The sequence below is a fragment of the Colletotrichum gloeosporioides genome, assembly GCF_011800055.1.
Source record: "Colletotrichum gloeosporioides strain Lc1 chromosome Unknown consensus_66, whole genome shotgun sequence".
NCBI lineage: Eukaryota > Fungi > Ascomycota > Sordariomycetes > Glomerellales > Glomerellaceae > Colletotrichum > Colletotrichum gloeosporioides.
The window spans coordinates 2113220-2132806 of record NW_025544711.1 but is presented as its reverse complement, the minus strand read 5'-3'; the positions used below and the strand labels follow the sequence as shown (position 1 = coordinate 2132806).

The 19587-nt window shown below is 49.6% G+C and overlaps 6 protein-coding genes across 6 annotated transcripts; 5 read left to right on the top strand and 1 right to left on the bottom strand.

The window, feature by feature from the left end:
• Nucleotides 1-1857: 1857 nt before the first annotated feature.
• GCG54_00015231 (uncharacterized protein) lies at nt 1858-2946 on the top strand (the record flags this gene model as incomplete). The annotated part of the gene is made up of 1 exon (XM_045415044.1): nt 1858-2946. The coding sequence occupies one exon, from the start codon at nt 1858-1860 to the stop codon at nt 2944-2946; it is 1089 nt and encodes a 362-aa protein (XP_045261166.1).
• A 985-nt stretch (nt 2947-3931) lies between these two features.
• On the top strand, nt 3932-5041 carry GCG54_00015230 (uncharacterized protein; the record flags this gene model as incomplete). Its single annotated transcript, XM_045415043.1, has 1 exon — nt 3932-5041. The coding sequence occupies one exon, from the start codon at nt 3932-3934 to the stop codon at nt 5039-5041; it is 1110 nt and encodes a 369-aa protein (XP_045261165.1).
• Nucleotides 5042-7530: 2489 nt separating this feature from the next.
• GCG54_00015229 (uncharacterized protein) lies at nt 7531-8830 on the top strand (the record flags this gene model as incomplete). The annotated part of the gene is made up of 2 exons (XM_045415042.1): nt 7531-7537; nt 7587-8830. The coding sequence occupies 2 exons, from the start codon at nt 7531-7533 to the stop codon at nt 8828-8830; spliced, it is 1251 nt and encodes a 416-aa protein (XP_045261164.1).
• A 3681-nt stretch (nt 8831-12511) lies between these two features.
• Nucleotides 12512-14911, top strand: GCG54_00015228 (uncharacterized protein; the record flags this gene model as incomplete). Its single annotated transcript, XM_045415041.1, has 3 exons — nt 12512-12525; nt 12579-13386; nt 13472-14911. The coding sequence occupies 3 exons, from the start codon at nt 12512-12514 to the stop codon at nt 14909-14911; spliced, it is 2262 nt and encodes a 753-aa protein (XP_045261163.1).
• Nucleotides 14912-16059: 1148 nt separating this feature from the next.
• On the bottom strand, nt 16060-16575 carry GCG54_00015227 (uncharacterized protein; the record flags this gene model as incomplete). Its single annotated transcript, XM_045415040.1, has 1 exon — nt 16060-16575. One exon carries the CDS (start codon nt 16573-16575, stop codon nt 16060-16062), a length of 516 nt encoding a protein of 171 aa, XP_045261162.1.
• Nucleotides 16576-18084: 1509 nt separating this feature from the next.
• Nucleotides 18085-19194, top strand: GCG54_00015226 (uncharacterized protein; the record flags this gene model as incomplete). The annotated part of the gene is made up of 1 exon (XM_045415039.1): nt 18085-19194. One exon carries the CDS (start codon nt 18085-18087, stop codon nt 19192-19194), a length of 1110 nt encoding a protein of 369 aa, XP_045261161.1.
• Nucleotides 19195-19587: the final 393 nt, after the last annotated feature.

Here is a 19587-nt window from a genome sequence, read left to right as displayed (position 1 = left end):
GGTAGGGCGAGCTGCAGCCATGGTCGGACCTCCGGACGCCCCAGGATTCGGGGTGGTTGGGGGATGTTCCTGTCAATGCAGAGCGCGTCCTTAGACGATGACTTTTATGTGGAATATTTTAACTTCTTGATTGTTTTCTTTCCGGTTTTGCTTGCTGAGAAACGGTGAATCTTAATCCGGCCGTTCGTAACAAGTCTACGTCAACCACTCAAAACGTCTTTACCCTCTTGGAGACATAACTTTGTTCTGCTCGGAATAGATACGTGTCAGATTGGAGGAATAGGTGCTACGTCCAGTCAGTATCATAATGAATTGGCAAGAACTATTTTATTGCCCGGATCATTTCGTCATCCCATGCTCTGGACTCTACATCTGTGCTGTTGCTAGAACATATTTGTCTGTGAAATGCGGTAGAGACTAGTGGAAGTATCGACTTATTCAAATCTGTCGTAGTGATTAGGCTGGTACTGAATCAGATATGACGTTGAAATTGTTGAGTTGACAAGGCATTCTACGTTGAGTTGAGCAATTCCAGTTGAGCGAAAAGCCCGGCTAACATAATCAAGATTGGTCCGCCGAGAGCACAAAGTTGCCGCTGATGCTGGTTCCATTGAACGGCTTTTACGAATATTGTCGGACTCAATTGCTGCTTAGCCCCAGAAACCTTAGAGGTTCGCCATCAGCTGTTCAATTGGGCTTTCACGAATGCGAGTACAGGGCGTGGCCCGACTAGAAATACTTCACCAAAGACGGGATAGTGGGCAGAATGAATCTTGTTTCGGTTCGGGGACCTCTTGCTGCGCGTCATACTTTGAACGATAGAATCCGCGTATCAAAATGCACCGGTGGCATGTTGTCTTCACCCTTTCTTCGGACCAAATATAACCAATCTTCTAATCAGAAATAGTGGTCAAGAGTCAGGTGTCTCGCAGTCGCTGTGCCCTTTTCGATGCACTTTTATGCGACTTCTACATTATGAGTGAACATGCCGGGCACTTGAATATTTACAAAACTACGCAGGACTGAAAAGATGAATTGAAAACGAAGATGGTGGTGGATGGTAAAAGTGCCAGGGTGGTGGACATTTGTAAGAGACGGTCGACGACCGCAATTCCATGTGGAAATGACTGTTGGCCAGCAAAATCCATAGCGATATTCCTCTATAAGTAGGGATTTGACTCGATTCATCGAGTGTACCAATGGACAATGTAGTGTTAGCTACATTGCCGTCCCTTCCAGGAGTGAGTCGGCTCTCTTGAAGCCTTACCCACACCTAAGCCTGCGAGAGTCCAATGTCCCAAACATGCCTCTTAGGCATGGAAAGAGGGCTGAATCGACCTGCAAGTCGTAAGGTGCCATCAAAATCACGTCTTCATCCTGAGAGTAGCCAACTCAGCGTGATTATAGAGTCAGTCGCGGAAGAACATATTCCGCGCTCGTCTCGTACACGATACCACCAAGGTTCAATTTCACGGCCACAGAACTGGCAGTGTACTGAACTCGCCCCCTCCACTCTATCCTAACAAAACAATCGCATACTCGTGTGATCGTCACTTCTACTGTGATCGAGCCTTGCTGCCTCCAGGGCTACGTCATCTGAGTGTGATGGCTGCGCCGCAGTCAGCTCTCACTTAATGACATACATATATGTAGGCGAGCGGCAAGCATCTTTCGATGATCATTTAAAATAGACTGCTGCCTTTCCAAGTATGTTTCGGATGTACAAATGCCATTCGCTTCGACTTGAAATACAACACGCAACCGAAGTTAAACGCGACGGTAAATAAAACACCACCGCCCCTTTCTCGCCCAATTATCAGTACAATGTAAGCTAACGCCCGCTCATTCCCTCATTAGATGTCGGGTATACCCTTCATCACACGCCTTTACACCTCGAATACCGGGGGAACAGAGCTGTATCCGTTGTCATCGACGTCAACCACGTCCAGCGGCGCCGCAGCAGCTGACCACAGTGACCAGCCTACCTTCTGGGACCACCTCCCGGCTTCCTTTCGCACTGGACCACCGGGAAACGAAATCAAGGCAGTGAACCATGCTACTCTGGCGGAGTTTCTGAAGTTAGAGTTCTCGCTGGACCGTCTTGACGCTATATATGGAAAACTCTGGCGTGTCGGGGCTATCCGACCAGCCAGATCACTGAACGCCCAACTTGTGCTGGGTCGCACGATCGTGCTCAACAATTCCCTTGATATGCATCTTGTTTGGGGAGACATGAAGATATTCCTCAAACCGTTGCCCCGCTATCTTCTCGAGCCCGCGTTCTGGGCGCGGCACCTACCTAGTCTTCAACATCATTCACCAGCTTCGCCTCGGTCTGGAGTACGAGAGTGTGCTCTGGGGCTTCTATATACCTACGCATGCCTCGTAAATAGCCCGCTTGATTTCGAACTGGCGGTTAGAGAAGGCCTTATACCAAGAGATGGGGACCAGCCATCATGGACCACATGGCGAAAGTTAGCCACGGAGCTGTTGGAACCCGAGGTTTCCAACCACATACACCGTCGATTTCGGCATGGCGAATTGAGGCTGAACAGGCTGAATTGGATAAACATCTTCAGCGGCCTTTCTAGTTGCCAGATGTATCACAACCCATGGCATACCTATACCGAATTCGCTATCGACAACATGGCCTGGATCACAACTGCTACTGTCTACCTAGTTGTTGTCCTCACTGCCATGCAAGTTGGGCTATCTACAGACGCACTTAAGGATAACGACACGTTTCAGCGTGCCTCATATGGGTTCACGGTATTTTCGATATTGGGCCCTCTCGTTGTTGTCATCATGTTCATGTTGGTACTTCTAGTGGTAGTTGTTCAAAATTGGCTTCGTGCCCGAAGAACGCCCCACGGGACCGAACTTCCTGTGGAAGTTCCATCGACTGGGTTTCAGAGGAGGATTGCGAGAGAAGGAGACGGGAAATAAACCCTGCGATGTCATCCTCCGATGAGAAAATGACAGCTTTGGAAGACTGTAGTTATTCCACTTTCTGGTAGGCTGTTTTGCGCACTCAAACGCGGAGGCCTCACGAGCCTTGTGCACCGCCTCGTTTCAAGTTTGGAGGCTCTAGATACGTGGAAGGCCCTAGATCGAAAGCCTGGCCTCAGTGGCAGCATGTCTCAGCCGGCAACCGTAGATCGCAAATGGCACGCGTATGTCACATTGTCTGACTGTTGCATGGGATGAGCACCTCAGCTCCGAGATCATGACATGGCTTCGCCAGCCATGGCAACTGCCGGAGGGCTTCTCGAAAGTCAAGGCGGGTGACACTGCTGAGATGTTCAGTTATGGAGTGAAGCACCTATCTAAGCAGCCATTATGACTGTCTTGAGATGTGTTCAATTGCATCATGCTGCTGCCTGGATCATGGCAAGGCTGTCTGAGGGATTGTTCTGCATCAAAGCTGAAATAGGGAGCAGTATTCCTTGCAATCCCTGCACGCAAGGAGTGCTCTAACTGGTCACTCAGCACCATCAGCATTGCAGGTAGCAACAACCCAACTTTTGCTACACCGAAAAGCCGACCAGAATCGCTCTGAAGAGAGGATCGATTGGTTCCTTATGAAAACATGAAATTTGGGGATTCTCACTTTGATAGGCTCGCGGCTGCGGATGCCTAATCCAACCCTGTTCCATCTGTAGAGAAGGGTGGTCAGCGAGTCCGATGGACCAAATCGTCAAAACTGCCTTCTGCACCTGCGATGAGGAATTGCATCACATTCCTGGGTCTTGAGTACGTTTCGGCTTGAGGTTTCAAGGCCACTTCAAAAATATTTATGGGTCTCATCCCTCACGATCATAATCGCTTCTATTTGTGTTTATTAGGCACAGGTAGCGCCATCAAAAACGCAAACTCGCCGTGGCATGTTTTTTTTGAATCTTCTTGTATCTCGATTCTCCGGAATTTCGATATGGCGAGTGATACGGCCACTACCCTTGGCACAATCGCTGGCGTCATCGGGTGCATCACTGTCGCATTGAGCCTTTGTTGTGCCTGCAGGAAGACGTCAACAACGCCCCACGCTCGTGTTGTGGCTAATCAAATCGATCTCACCAAGTTGGACCTACCCCCAAATGCAACGGCAACAGATATTGAGTCCACATTTAGGGTTGGTTGGGACGCGCATCTTCGGAAACAAGCAGGAGAACGATTGGAGCTTGAAAACGACACTTCATATGGCGAGCCTGTATGGCTATCGTTTTATGCGAAGAGGGGTTCCTGGAAACATTGGGCTCTGCTAATGCACCAGCATAAGTATGAGCTTCGAAGAATGCGAAGTATAGCGTCCTCTGCGACTGCAGAAGATCCTGATCTCGAGACCGGTCTCGGGAACGGAGTGCAAGTAGAGGTTGATCAAGAGCCAATCGACGACTTTCGGAACTCTTCAGGCTTCGGGCGCTATTACAAGAAGGTTATAAGCAAAGATCGGCTTTATTCTATGGCAATGAAAGCACGCGCAGCAGCTATCGAAGCAAGCCGCAAACCCGAATTCCAACATCCCAAGCCCGAAGTCGGACTGCTGTACATAGTTCACATTGGTTGGACGAACAAGTCAAAGGCACAAGTTGACGAAGTATGTCTGAATGTGGAAAAGAGTTTTGGCACTTACAACCACCTGACAAATAACTGCCAACACTTTTGCCGTCGGTTAGCGGCTGGTGTTGTGACAAAACGATCACAAGACTGGGGATGGTTCCAGTATATGTCTTCAAAGGATTATGAATACGTGGGACCCGAGACGATAGGCCCTTCGGGAGGAATTGCAACCCTATGTGCAGAAAGGTTAACCAGACTGAAAGAGAGCGGCCATATCCCGGATCCACTATCGGTACGCATTGTTGATGAGCACATTGAACGACTGAAAGGGTATGTGCGGAGTATATGGCAAGAGAATCAAGCCTTCGTAAGCCGACAGGCGCAAGCTGCTATGCAATATGATCAGCAGTTACAGCAGTTACAGCAGGACCAACAGAACGATGGAAATGGAATAGGCGACGGAGGCGGGGCTTCCGGAGGTTGAACGAGGGTGTTCTTGCATAAACATTTGGCTGGGTCCGAATTGAGCAAGACGCAGAGCACAAAAATAGTCTAGTATGTGGTATGTGACAAGTTGGAACAATTACTTTTCTTTATGTGCGTATGGGTTTTGCTTTAATTGCTAGTAGAGATTTAATCTGAAGCCTTTCCCACGCCCTTAATTGCGTTTTATTCCTATGAGGATATTGTTGAGGTGCTTACCTACCTTAGGACGTCATATGACTTAGAAATATTTGTGTGCATCCTAGGCACAGGTGTGTTGAAATGGAGCATTCAAAGAAGATTGAATGACATGGGAAAACTGTGAGAAAGAACACAGAAGAGAAAGCATCGAATCCAGACTCGCAATGAACCCTGCCGCTATACTTAGGACACGCGAATTGTTCAAAACTGTGGACGGTGATAATCTCCTTAGTATCGAGTGCGAATTTTCTCAGATCATATACATGGATCCTCAACAAGGAATCTCTTGTCAGAATGTGACCCGTGATGGTGACTTTGGTACGCGTGTCAAACCGCAGCGGTAAGAGGTTGAGCTCAAACTTTCCACCACTCCCACAACCGCATTTTCAATCACTAAAACCTCTCATGAGGGATTTTGATCTTTCATGAAATGCTTGAATGCCACACTTCGTAAATAAAGAAGTGTGGCAGACCTATCAACCTAGGTACTCTTGATAGCACTATCGTACCCTCTCTATTGCACCCATTCTTACTCTCAGTGGCCAGAGCGATATTAATATGGGGATAATATATCGAGAGTAGATGAAGTTTGACGAGTAGTCAGATGTACTTGGGACATGTCGTGATTCTGGAGGTATGATGTCGGTCACTTGTTCGAATGGTGGCCCCCACGACTGTGTGTCCAGGGGGCAGGGGCAGGGTCTTACGCCAGCGAATTCGTGGAATGAGGCAGAATACGAACTTCCGACGTCCAACTCATAACATTGCTATGCAGGATATCCAGAACTTTCAGTAATACTCATCGGAGAACTCGGGATCCCTTCCGCTCTCCCATCGATAAACCGGCGAGTACCGGATCATCTACAAGAGCAAGACCCAGCTGACTCATCAGGCGAAACGGGGCCCGGCTGTGTCAATACCCCGCCGGAGTCCGGCCTTTAAGCCCCCTGAGCCCCAGAACTGTCTCGAGGCCCCTTGCCGTGGCCTCTGCAATGTGCCAGACAAAACTGCCTTTTAGGTCTATCATCACCCCTGATACTTCAGCCTGGGCCTTTGGTTGAACAGTATCATCTATGATGATGTCGCGTGTGAAGTATAAACGCTGTCATGTCGGGTTTGAATGTCGCTCCACTTCGCCTTTCCCGGTTGAGTGTTCTGCGAATGATTCCATGAAGGCCTCGACGGGTCGCTTCTCACGGTCGACCGACGGCCTAGGTCGTGAAGTCGTCGATGAATGCCCTCTGATAATCTCTCTGGCAATGGGTGTTGATGAGATGGAAGCTCGGTCTCGCATCGACCTCCGTCATACGTTTCAGTTTCTTGTCGTCCGCAGCACTGGCGTCCGTGCTAACCTGTCCATTTTTGTCACACTACCGCAGCATTGAGGTTTATCTCCCGCGAATTGGCGATGGACTACCCCGAGCCCTTCGTGTTCATCGGGTGAAACACTCCTTCGAATTACCGCTTACGGAATTGGTAGGTTCCAATTTATAGCTGCGGCGCGGCCTCCCACAGTGACAAAATCACCCGATTCGCGGGCACTTTCCGGAAAAGACTATTCGGAAAACACTGTACGGGCACTTTGACGTATGTCTTCTACCGATTGAGGAAAGCTTCGTTCGAATTTGCATCTCTCCGGGCGAGTGAAACTTGGTGGAGATTCATCCTTTTTCTGGAAGCCCATTGCCGGCCGTACAGTTCGGTAGTGTGTGTGTCTGTACCTTAAGTAGTGACGTGCGTCTAATTCTTATTCTGTTTTTACTGTAACCTCTCCCCGACGATATTTGCGCGCTTTTTGGACGTCTGATTTCCTCGCTGATCGACACTGGCGATCACACCGGCCGAGTGTGATAAGCTTAAATTTTCGTGGTTCCCTCTTTAGCTTCAAGTCACCTATCGCTCAAATCAAGCCCGATCGCGCATGATTATGTTGCCCTCCTTCCTCCGACAGCGCTACAACCCCGACGATACGGACGGTCGGCACACGTACACTCCGATAAGAGAAGATGACTGGAGCACAGAATCCAAGCCCTCGGTCGATGAGGTAGAGGGTGACTCAATATTGGAGGCAGATGAGTCGCTACTTCCCATCAACACACGTCGCCTGGAAACGTGGAGGAGGCTTTTGAGACATCTCTACTGTCTGGTCCCAAGTTTCCTAAGATCAACAGAAACGAAGGCAAAACCGCTTCGCTCTACAGCTTGGCTAGGTAACAAAGACCATGCTTAATATCTTTGATTGCTAGGCTAACGTATTTTTAAAGATGGTTTGCGAGGTATCGCAGCACTATGTGTTGTATTTGTTCACTGCGGTCTGATCTGGTTTTCATTTGACGTCCAGTTAGCATGGACGCCGGATCCACCTCGGAGATGGTGGCTCTACCAGCTGCCTATCCTACGGCTCGTTGTCTCGGGGCTCGCTCCAGTCAGCGTCTTCTTCGTTGTGTCCGGTTACACAATATCGCACCACTTTCTGACCTTGGTTCGTAAAGGAGAGTTCGAGAAAGCAGGCTCGGCCATCGCGTCGTCCGTCTTCCGCCGCCACACCCGGCTCTTCCTTCCACCCGCCGTGGTTGGGTTCGTCACCCTCATGATGGGTTATTTCAACTTGTTCCCCGACAAGGGGCTACCCGGCGTTGCTTATCCGACGAGGCCTCTGCCACACTTTGACTCTCTCTGGGGCCAGCTGCAGTACTACATCCATGCCGAAGTCCTCACCACCGACCCCATCGGCCAGCCTGTTGTTCGAGCCGATTCCGAAGATCCAGAGCCTCTACTTGACCCCCACCTCTGGACAATCCCTATCGAGTTTATGAGCTCCATGGTGGTGTTCATGTTCCTGACGGCTTTCACCAGAGTGCATAATAAAGTCAGGATGCTCTTTGCACTAAGCTTAGCGATATATCTCCAATGCGTCTTCGTCTATTGGGGTATGTTTTTGTTTCTCAGCGGCATGTTCTTGTGCGACCTGCATTTGGAGCTCGAGGACAGGCAATGGAGGTGGCCAACCAGGCGATCTGAGCCCGAACTCTCGAGCACTTTGCCCTCGGATGGGGCCGTACATCGGACAGTGGAGCGAGGCCACATGTCTCGTCGCATACTTGGACGGGGCGTTGGGCTCGTATCATTCTTGATCTCACTGTGGCTGCTCAGTATGCCAGAAGATATGGAGGATGCAGCGAGGTCACCTGGCTACGTGACCCTAGCATCCTTGGTCCCAGCAAGATTCAAAGAGGCCCTTGTGATACCAATTGGGGCAGTCCTAACAGTATTCGTTGTCGACCAAAACTCGTTCTTGCAGATTCTTTTCACTAACCGGTTTTCCCAGTACATGGGCAAGATCTCTTTCTCGCTGTATATGATCCATGGTCCACTCCTATATTCATTAGGCTTGGTCCTAGCTCGGTGGACTCTGGGTCTTGTCGGTGGCGGAGACACTGAGATATCCTACATCTTTGGCATTTTCTTGGCATTCATCCTATGGGCACCTGCGGCGATATGGGTTTCAGACCTTACTACTACCTTCGTAGATGCGAAGGCGATAGAGTTTTCTAAATGGGCATATAAGATGCTTTTGAAGAAAGAGTGATAGATTAGATTTGAGTCGAACAGGATTAAGCTTTTCAAAGATTTCACTAGACTTTTTTTCAACGCCTTTGCGCTTGTTGTTTGAGCGATTTAGCGGTTCAGCGAAGCACTTCATTGCCTACGTGAGCTTACCACTAGTATAAGCTGTGGTAAAACAAAACCTCGCCTGCACACCTTGGTGCTGCACAGCATGGTGGTCAGTTCCTTCTATTAGCGTCTCTTCACATTCGACCAGACAATAAAGCGACAACCTGCGATTCCTGTGCTAGAGGCAATAATTTTCCTATGAGTTCATATGTACTATATAAAGCCAGTATTGTCTTCGTCGTCGTCGTCGTCGTCGTCGTCGTCGCTATCATTGACATTATCGTTGCTATACTCGTTGTCCGTTACTATCGTCCGTCGCTATTAATCGTTTTCGGTCCACTCCTCTAACTATTATCCTTGGTTGAAGTAAATCGGTAAGTAGACAGGAAATACACTCGCTCAAGGACAGCAGAAAAGGCGGCCTCAAAACAGAAGCGTCATACACTCAAGCAATCTAGCTTTCAATTTCGAAACACGAAAAGTGTGTCCAGCGCACGACACAATTGCTGAATAGTCATCAATCTTCTCTCGAAGTTCGCAGGATTTACCGCTCAGTCCAACAAGTCTTACGCAAGCTGGAGACTACCCTACCATTCATTTCATGCAGGGTTGACGATGAGCCACATTCAATTGGCTGAGGGCACCGGGGTGGTTGGGGCTTATCTAAGGCGACATAAGCAGCTAGCACCGAAGAGGACGAGATCCCTGGACATGTAAACGGGTCTTTTGAAATCTGGTCAGCCTGATTTCGCAAAACTCTTCAGCATCTTTTTCTTGCGTTTTGGGGACTTTCAAGTAGTGTATGGGCATGAAAATGGAGCCACAAAACACACATGAAGGTCAAAGTCCCAACACTAACGATTGCAATGAGGCGACTCTAGCCCCAGATTCCGACAATGACCACGCCAGTCTGTCGAAAGAACGATCTGACAGCGGCGATGATCACTCAATTGAGGCCACACCCCCCTACGTGCTGGAATTGGAAGATGGCCAAGATGACGAGATCAAACAAACGATATCGCATGATTACCCCAATGGTCCAGATCACAGTGGTGAAGAAGCAGACGTGGAAGAGCCGAGATTCTCAACTGCAATAGGAAACGCCAATACTGGCAATGTTGAAAAAGTAGGTTTCCGTTCCTGAACCTCCATCGTTGAGCTTCTGTGCCTTTATTCTGGACACTGACCGACCCTCAGACGAATAGACCTTCTTGGGCGCCCGTCGCATATGTCCAAGACGCTGAAGACGACGAAGATCTGACACAATTCTCAACCCCTATTGGAGGTCCGAAGCCATTCGACGGCTCTTCCAACCATGCATCTCATCGGTCAATGGAATCATCCAACGAGGATCTGACACAATTCTCAACACCTATTGGAGGGCCGAAGCCATACGACGGCTCTTCCAACCATTCGTCTCATCGGTCAATGGAATCATCCAACGATTCAAGTGAAAGTGAGCTGCTGCATGTCCGCTATCGACGAAATGTCCGCTTTCGACGAGAGCCAGCAACATACGGAGGCCCCAAGCCTCGTCCTAGCGCAGGGCAAACTAGATGGGTTAGGTGGGATGATGCTGATGGCATCCGAAATTATCACAGCGATTCCAGCTCGTCTGGTGTTGAAACTCGTCGTCGGGATGCAAGTGATGACCGATATCATCCAAGCTGGGAGCGGGAAGAGGACGACGAAATACCAATGCCGCCGCCCCGAGATTCGGCAGAATTGAGAAGACGCCAAGAGAAAATGAAACGACGAAAAGATCGCAGAACATCCGACACCGCCTATTCTAACGATTCAGTGAATATCGGTAATATCCACATCAGCCGTCGCCGAAGAGAAAGCCCAAACCCGGTCCAATACATCAGTAACAGTCGCAGCCGCAGCCACGATCGAAGTCATATACTCGGCTATGTACCCCCGATATCCGCTGATAGAGATGACAATGACGCACAACTCGCCGAGACCTTATCATTTGACCTGAAAGACGAAAGGTTCATAGAAGACGCCAGACGATCTAACGGAAATGCAGGCAGCATGCTCCAAGCTTGGTTTAGGAAACGCGCAAGCTTCGGCGATGGTATTGACACCGAACTTGTTGTCATTAACGCAGCAGAGAGTTTCGCCGATGAGAAGGCGAAAAGCGTGGTGACACTGTATTGTCAGAAGGATGCTCTCGATCATGTGAAGCCTGCGCCGCGTCAAATCTACTGGCTGTAGGTACCTCTCGTGGCGGAGTTCAGAGCAAGACTGACTTCTCGGCAGTCATGTGCAACACGCTTCAGATATCGTTAAAGTTATAAGGGTGCATATTCTCTGTATTGAAACTATGAAAGAAGAAAGGTTGACCGATGGAAACAGAGTCTCGTCATCTGCTGTCCATTTGTTCACACAGGATACCAATCTCTTGCGCTGGGTTTTCTTGAACGTGTCTCTCCCGGCCACCAAGACTGCAGTCGCAGTGCGACCCTAAACGGCCAAAAGGCTAGGACCAATGTTTCTCGTGTTGACGGGTTTCCCTCTGGCAATCCACTCCTCCGAAATTCGGTCACCTACTACTCTACTCCTTATCTCGTCTTTCGCGAAGGTCAGAGGAAGATGGGCCATGACAACATGGAGAGTCTTCTAAGTGCTCACTACGGTTATGATGTGGGCGACGCTAGAGACAAAATGCAGGTGCTTTCCGAAACACAGAAGTGGCTTGGCAAGGAAATCCTACACGTTGCCAGAATGAAGAGCCTTCTCATCGGGCCAGGTGAGTTTTGTTGCGCCTGTACTCGAACACCGAAGCTTACGCCGGAGCCCAGAGGTCCTATTGACATGGGGTGAAGTGCCCCTGTCTGCCATCTGCAAAGATAACATTATTATCGACGAGAGCAACTCCCGACCGCTTGTGACCGTGAGAATCACAGACTTCCATGGCAAGGAGTACTACTCCTATATCAAGCACGACTTTAGTTTTGCTGTAAGTTCAATGGCAGACCACAATATCAAGCTGCAATATTTTAGCAACGAAAGTGTGTTTCTCAACTTGACACAATCTTCGTAGGAGCTTACTGCCCGTATCACAAACCTCACATCAATCGAAGATTTCGACATCGTCGAAGACACGCATAATGTCGCTCACGTAAACTCGGAGCTCTGGGCGACTATGTTAAAGGAAGCTCTGATCACTTTCGATGACATTCGCTTGAGCTTACGGCGGAAAGCTCCTAGACATTATCTCCTTGACTCCGAATACTTTGCTCCGCCGCCACTTCCACCTTCACCTCCACCGAATTTTGACAGACCCGAAGAAGTCAAGAATTATTATGACGATCTATCTGCGTCCAGGATGCAGATCCAACGTTATTCGTATACACCACAGGCCCCGGCTTCTGATGCACATGTGTCAAGAGGCGCGCTTATCCGAAGACCGGGAACACCTCACACGTACGCAGGTCCTCATTACGGGTTTGAAAGGCATCGCAACAAAGCCCCCACCATGCATGCATTATCCGAACCTGCCCATAGAATAAGAACCATAAAACGGCGTAGGTCAGAGTCGTTCTCAAGTTCAAGATCGGGATCAATACCACCACCATCAATGAGCACGATGGTTGTTGACAGGTAAGTGATATGACGACCTTAAAATAAACCATATTTTCCCTAAATTCTCACAGTTACAGACCTATTGCGGACTCTCGTCAGCGCCTTTACGACCTCAAGCATCGCTTTGATTCCTCGTCAAAGACCGCGGCACACGAGAAAGCAACTGAAAACATCAAGCCCGCCAAAATCGTCAATGATGGATTCATCAGAAAGAAAGCAAGTCGGACATATCACCTCAGCTCTTCAGAGAGCGGGAGTAACGACGAAATATCTTCACAAAAACCGTCGTCAATCGCTTCGCGTAGCAGGTCCCTGCGAACTCCAAGCCGTGAGAGGTCCATCAGGAGGGAGCCGCCCAAGCCATTTGACACACCTGCAACCCCATTCCTGATGTGGAAGGTCACACAAGGGAGTGGAGGAGAGCAGAATGAAGAGGGCAGCATGAGTACAATGGTCCGTCTTCTCCGCAAAATTGACGGGTCTCTCCGAGAGAGTATTCTTTACGGCAGGGTTTATAAAAGCGGTTACGAGTGCTCTCTCGAAGACATCTACGACCGCCACGACATTTTGAGCGTCATGGGATCGGAGTCTGCGACAGTCAAAATTACAAAAGACAATTCTACCGAAGAGTCGAAGAAAGGGTCAGCGTCGCAGAAGAGTCCTGCTTCATCCCGTTCGACAGATGGCTCTCCAAAGAAACAAGAGGGTCTATACGTGAATACCACGGAGCAGGCGAATGATTTAATTCGGGACGTGTTTACAATTTCTAAGACGATCTTAAGTCTGTATTTGCCACTCAAGGATGACGGAGCGGGGTTCTATGCAGACATCAAAGGTGTCATAGATCGATTTTGGGGTGCATTGGACTTGATCTTCAGAGTAAGTCGCTGAAAACCACTTTATACTACCCCTCGAATCATAATCAATGGTAGAACTCCTTGGCTTCTGTTGACACTGTATTTAGCACATTCGATTCGCGGCACTCAAGACTGCCGCCGAGGGCGAACAGTCCTGGATTATTCGAGGATCTTGCTACGACCATGCTAAGAACCCTGTATTCAAGACATGTGATGCATGCGATAGCAAGAGAGAGTACGATCTCGTCGGAGCTCTTGAGCACCTTCACGCTTGTCGTGCTCATACTCAGTCGCCGGACCACCTAGTGCCCGCCACACCTCACGAAGACCCATGTATCGTGTGGCTCCAGAATGCAAGGACGGCGGAGAAGGACCGTCTGTTTAATACGTTGATCGAAGGTTTGACAGTCTTCAAAGGGGATCTTGGAAGAATTCTCGACGTGTCAAGAGAGCTCCATCTCTTTATTGCGAGACCAGGAAACCGACCAGAAGAAGGATTTAATGAGCGTGTTGGTAACCGAGGTACTGAAAACGACAGAGACGGGATTCCTGGCACCCCAAATGAGACACATGAGACGGCCAACGGTTATCCAGGTACATCTCGCGAGGATGGCGACCAAAAAACCCAGGAGCAGAAGAGGAGCATCGATCAGACTGAGGCGCCAGCTTTGCCGACCAGTCTTCTCCGTGCTTTTGAGAACATCGTAGCGCTGTTTTCTGTCCAGGCTGGAATTGTCTTACTGACATCGAGAGAGAAAAACTCCAAAGGTCACCGAAACAACCGTTTGAGCAAGGCGAAGACTCGCTATGTATCCACCCTCAATGAGGTGATTGCGCATATCGAAAGCGCAAGAGAGGACCTCATCCTCGGTATTACGGCCGAAAACACAAGCAGTGTTCGACTTGGTGCTGTCGGAGCCGAGTACATTGTCGCGATGGCCATGGCCAACGTTCAGACAGGCGCCTTTCGTATCGGCGCTGGGTCATCCAAGGTACCCCTGAGCTTTTCTGGGATCGGCGGAGAGGTACGCAGAGGAACAAGAAGGAGGGCCGTTACGTGGACGGAAGACCTAGGTGTTCTCGATGCTGCATCCCAAAAGCCGGGGCACAAAGTAGCAGTGCCCACGACATCCTTGGATCTCATAGCCCTCTACGCAGCTCATGCGCGTGCTCTCGACTTCAACGCAAGTCTACGTCCAAAACGCCGAGCATTCCTGGCTATTCGCGCACTCGAAGAGGAACTCCAGGCTCTCAAAGACCTCAACGTAACTCAGTGGCATTGTCTTGACAACAGTAAACGCGTCTCAGATCCCACGTCCTTCCATGTCGTGAATCGAGAGAGAAGAGCACGGTTTTCACTGGAACGAAAAGTCATTGAGCGAGCCAAGGCGGAAAGACAGCGTGAGCATGACGAGCTACTCGTTATGTTGCACCGAGCTGCCGATCTGCGGGCCAGAGTAAAGGAGAGTATTGAGGTCCTAGACGAGGGACATGGGAATGCCATTCGAGTGTTCACCTTGGTCACATTATTTTTCCTACCCCTGTAAGTATTCTGAACGCATGAGGTGCTTTATTTAGCATGAGCCACGGGCTGAACAAAGACTGACGTGCTCCCTAGGTCATTCGTCACGAGCTTCTTTGGAATGAACACTGTGGATATTCGCGACATGCCTCAGAGCTCATGGATGTACTGGGCAATAGCTGCACCGATTACGCTATTGGTGTTGTGTTCGGCGTATTTATACGCGTATAAATGGGAGGCTATTACGAGGCGTGTGACCAGAAAGACATGGCTAGATGAGGGTGTTAGTCATTCGAGCGAGCCTCATGCTAGTCCAGCTATTGACTCTTGGGAGTCATACATTCCCAGAAGACTTGGTGGTCGGCGTAGAACAAGGAGATCGACTTTAGGCGATTATGGCAATGGTGGCTGGAGAGATACCTGGGGTCTGCGGAAGGGAGAAACCATAGCTGACGTGGCATAACGATGCTTATCTTCCGAAGAGACCGCCTTTTTACCTGTAATTCAGCGACTACTTCTCATGTGGCTGTATTCTGCTTAACCCTCGTCGTCGTGCCTATCCTAGTTGCTATCGTTATTGTCGTTATTATCGTCATCTTCGTCGTCGTCGTCGTTACTGTCGTCTTCAGTACACGTAGGAGCAATCAGTATGCACGAAACATAGCCGCGCAGACACAGGAAAACTAGGCAGTCTCTTTCTGAAGTACATTATCAGCAGGAAATTTAATTTCATCTTTGTAGCACCATAGTGGTCTTGCTTTCAGACCTTCCCGTCTGTTGGAATCTCGCGTCTCCAAAGACCACCTTCCGTTACCCTGGGCTCATTTGGCGATGCGAGGGTTCCCTCCTTGCACCTTCTCAAACTCAAGTGGCTCCAAAGTGCACTTGGAAAAATCGAGATGGTCAAAATTGGACTGCCGGCCCGTGAAGTGTCAAGATTACTGTCCAAGAAGCTGGGAGGTCACAGATTTGAGACGAACTTGAGATCGTTAAATGATAGAAATGATTCACCAGCCCCTACAAAGAACCAGCAAATTTCGGTTCCGTTTCAGTTCGCAAAGCCCGTACCACAATGTATTGCTCCGGACCCACTGGATGCAGACGAGCTTTCGACAGTATTCCGGGGGTGAGATCCGATTGACAATATTCCCTTCCGATTGACGAAATCGACTGCTAGGCCGCGCTCTCGTTGAAGTCCGAGTCCGGCAATGGCGATTTCGCGTTCCTAAGGGCCTTGATGGCTCCAGTCATTCTGTCAATCGCTGGTTTTTCTTCGTCGAGTGATTTGAAAATTTTATCAACAGCCAAGTTCCTCAGTTTCTGCAAAATCTGCTCCATCGCGGCTTCTACTTTGCCCGCCTCGCGGGCCTTCTCGCGATATACATCGACGAATGTCGACCAATTTTTATCCTCGCTTCTCTGCTTCATCGCGTTCTTGATTGCATTGAAGATGTACCCAATTCGCCTCGCCAGGTTGTTGCAAGATTCGAGAATTGCGTTCACAAACCTCGCGGGCTTTGTTTTAGGCTCATCTCGGACAACCTTGACAATATCCAAGACTATTGGGAAAGACTCTCCCACTCTATGGATAGCGTTTGGAAGATCTTTGATGTCCTTGATTATCTGATAGAGCTTGTCGAGCCGTTCGAATAATGCGATGGTCGATGCGGCCGTGCTGGATGCGTCCATCTTGAGGTGCGGTGCGTCTCCGAGTAACGTGAAGGCTTTGCGGCTGGAAGGTTGACGACAAATCTTATCAGAGAAGGAGACAAGTAGCAATCGTATGCGAACCGTCTGCAGCCGCTAGGTGAGATGCATGGCGCTTCCTAGATGTAGTTAAGTCGCAGCATTCAGATGTCGGTCACTCATTCGTCATCAAGCAGTAAAACCCGTGGCCTATGCATAATGTGCGTACAATTGGTATCATGGTCATCACAATCAGGCTCTCGAGGGACAAACTTCCAAGGCCGAGTGAGGTGATAAACAACGTGCGTCAATATCATTGGCTCATTGACTGCATGTTGACCGTGCAGAATAGAGGCTATGCGAGCTATCCTGCATTGTAAATAAATCACAGGAGCAATGTCAGACTGGGCATCTGACATGCATACGAAATAGGATGCGGGGTAGAGAAAAGCACGCAAGCACACCACTTTTGTTGGTACCTCATGTTCATTTCGGGAGGAGTACCCGGCTTCAATGCGAGCCAACGTTTGTAGAAATCGTGGCGTATGTGTTCAAAGTCCCTTGACACATGGAAAGATACGTAAGGGGCCTGTGATATGTATCTCCTACTGTAGATTCATCGGCATCGTATGGCTGCTCATATCCGGCTTCCCCAGTGCATTCCATGCGCTGGTGTGCTTGCTGCTTTAAGAATGCACTGGGGTGCTTGCTGCTTTACGTAGCCAGATAACCCGTCTCCTAATTTGCAACGTTCCTCAGCACAAGCTGGCATATCTTCATCAGCGCGGGTCCGGGACAAAGTTGGAAGACGCATGCACAGAGCCCCGATGAGGGCAAACTAACCAAAGAGGGGTGACTTACGTCTGGCTAGGCATCCCAGCAAACGGTTGCCTCACAGCCTGGTCTGCCATTTCAGGCGAACCATCGAAATCGAGGGAAGCAGTACGGTACTATATTTTCGTGCCTTAATTCTGCACTTTTTCTCGCCCACCCGCAATCATGTTGCCGGCGTATTTGGTATCTAGGCATCCTTCGTACTACATTCGCGGTCGTCAAACAAGCTTGGCCCGATATACAGAGGACACTCCGACATATTGATGCTAGCCTCAGGACAGACTGAAGGAGCCAACTACGATATACATGAAGCCCGGAAAGTCCGAGAAGAGTGGAGAGGGGAAGTCCCCGCGAGAAGATGAGAATGAGACACGACAACATAAGTCACGGAAGCGTCCAGGGGATTCATCGAATCCCTCGAATAAGCGCCCCGAGAACAACGGCGCTTATAGAATCCACCGGAAAAATCGAAGGTGTCCCGACATTTCCTACATAGGTCCTGGTGGGTATCAGTTGCCCGATCACATGGCAGAGTATTTATACTCCCATCCACCACCGCCACCGCCTCCACCGCCGGAAGCAAGACCAAACACACCACGCAAAGTGCGTCCACTTGCGACATCACAACCACATCCATATCCTGCAGCACCTCCGCAACAACCCCGAACAGGCAGGAATATGAACGGGGCATGGTTACCACCTTTCCAACAACCTGGATATCGGCCTGTTCCGCATCTGAATGTTGCGCCAGGCTGGTGGAACAGCGTGCCCCCCGCTCACTTCGTGCTTAACGTCCCAGTCAACCAGCCACCTGCCCCGCCGCCATATCCTTATCCTCATCCCTTGCCACAAGCCCCTTACGTCCATCAGGGTCCTCCGAGATATGGCCAAGGTTTCCAAGAACCCAACTTCGTCCCTGTGTTTCGACCGAAACCACGCCAACCACGAATTGAAGACATGCCTCCGTGCGTTGACTGCGGCATAGGACTGGGTCAAAAACAGGTGCGATACTTGCTTAGTGACAAGGAGCACGAAAAGTCCAAGAAAGAGAGGAGAAGGAAGAAGCGAGCTGCAGCTGCAGCACAACAAGATGCAATGGCGAAGAACGCGGCGTTCGTGCGCGATGAGTTCGGCAGATTGTTGGAAGATAGTGTCAGGGATGTCATGGTGCGACGTCGGGACCGTTTGAGAGATCTGGACATGGATCCAGAGCCACATCGAAGGGCCATTCCGCTGGAGTATCGCCGATCAAAAACGCCTGTAGCAATCACCCAGGACCTTTTGGACTCATTGGAGAGGGGCCGAGCTCTAGAGCAGGCAGATCTGACATTGCAACAAATTACCGACTTGATCAGTCGAACCCGAGGGCTAGAAATTCAATCTTCGAAAGGTGATACCGAGGATGAGCGTCAAAAACAGTTGGAATCGCTTCAAGCTAAAGTCGATTGGTTGGAAGCGAGAACAGTGCCATACGAGCGCAGACCCGAGATGATTATGAATCACCCTACATTTGAAGATGCTCGTTTCGCTGAGGCACGGCAACACTTCGGACGCACTCACAGTCAGCCTCCTCGCGGCCGCCAGCATGAAAGGTACTTTATGAATCAGAGGGCTCGTACGCCTCGGTCACGCAGCCGACGAAGGCCGTACCAGTTTGTGAGCGAGGAATTGCACTCTCCCTACGAAGATGGACTTTATTCGGATAGCTACGAGGAACTTCCCGAGCTGCGTCCTAGGCATGCTCGACCTTATCCCATGCCATTTGCGCCTGAAGCGCCAGATTACTAGGGTTGTGAGGGTCATACTGTTGGATTGTACATTTTGGACGATAATTATACTGAATATGCAAAGGAGTATCAGCTTAATGTTCGGACACTGACTCCCCACCCCACCTAGGTTGATATAAGACCGCCTGGATTCCATAGACTAAGAGAACTTTTCTAATTTCACGAAGAGCATGACACTAAATCTCATCTGTCATACTTAAGAAGAGGCTTCGGGCTGAGGTGTAACTGGATGAAAAGATTTCGTCTTTCCAAGCTCACGACAATCAAGGGCGGCAGCCACAGACGTAAAGGCTCAATTTGTTCATCATATTGATATCAACCTGTAAACATTACTCAAACCCCCATTATTGACAATGCCAAACGCCACTAATGAAGTCCCAGGATATCTAGAAAA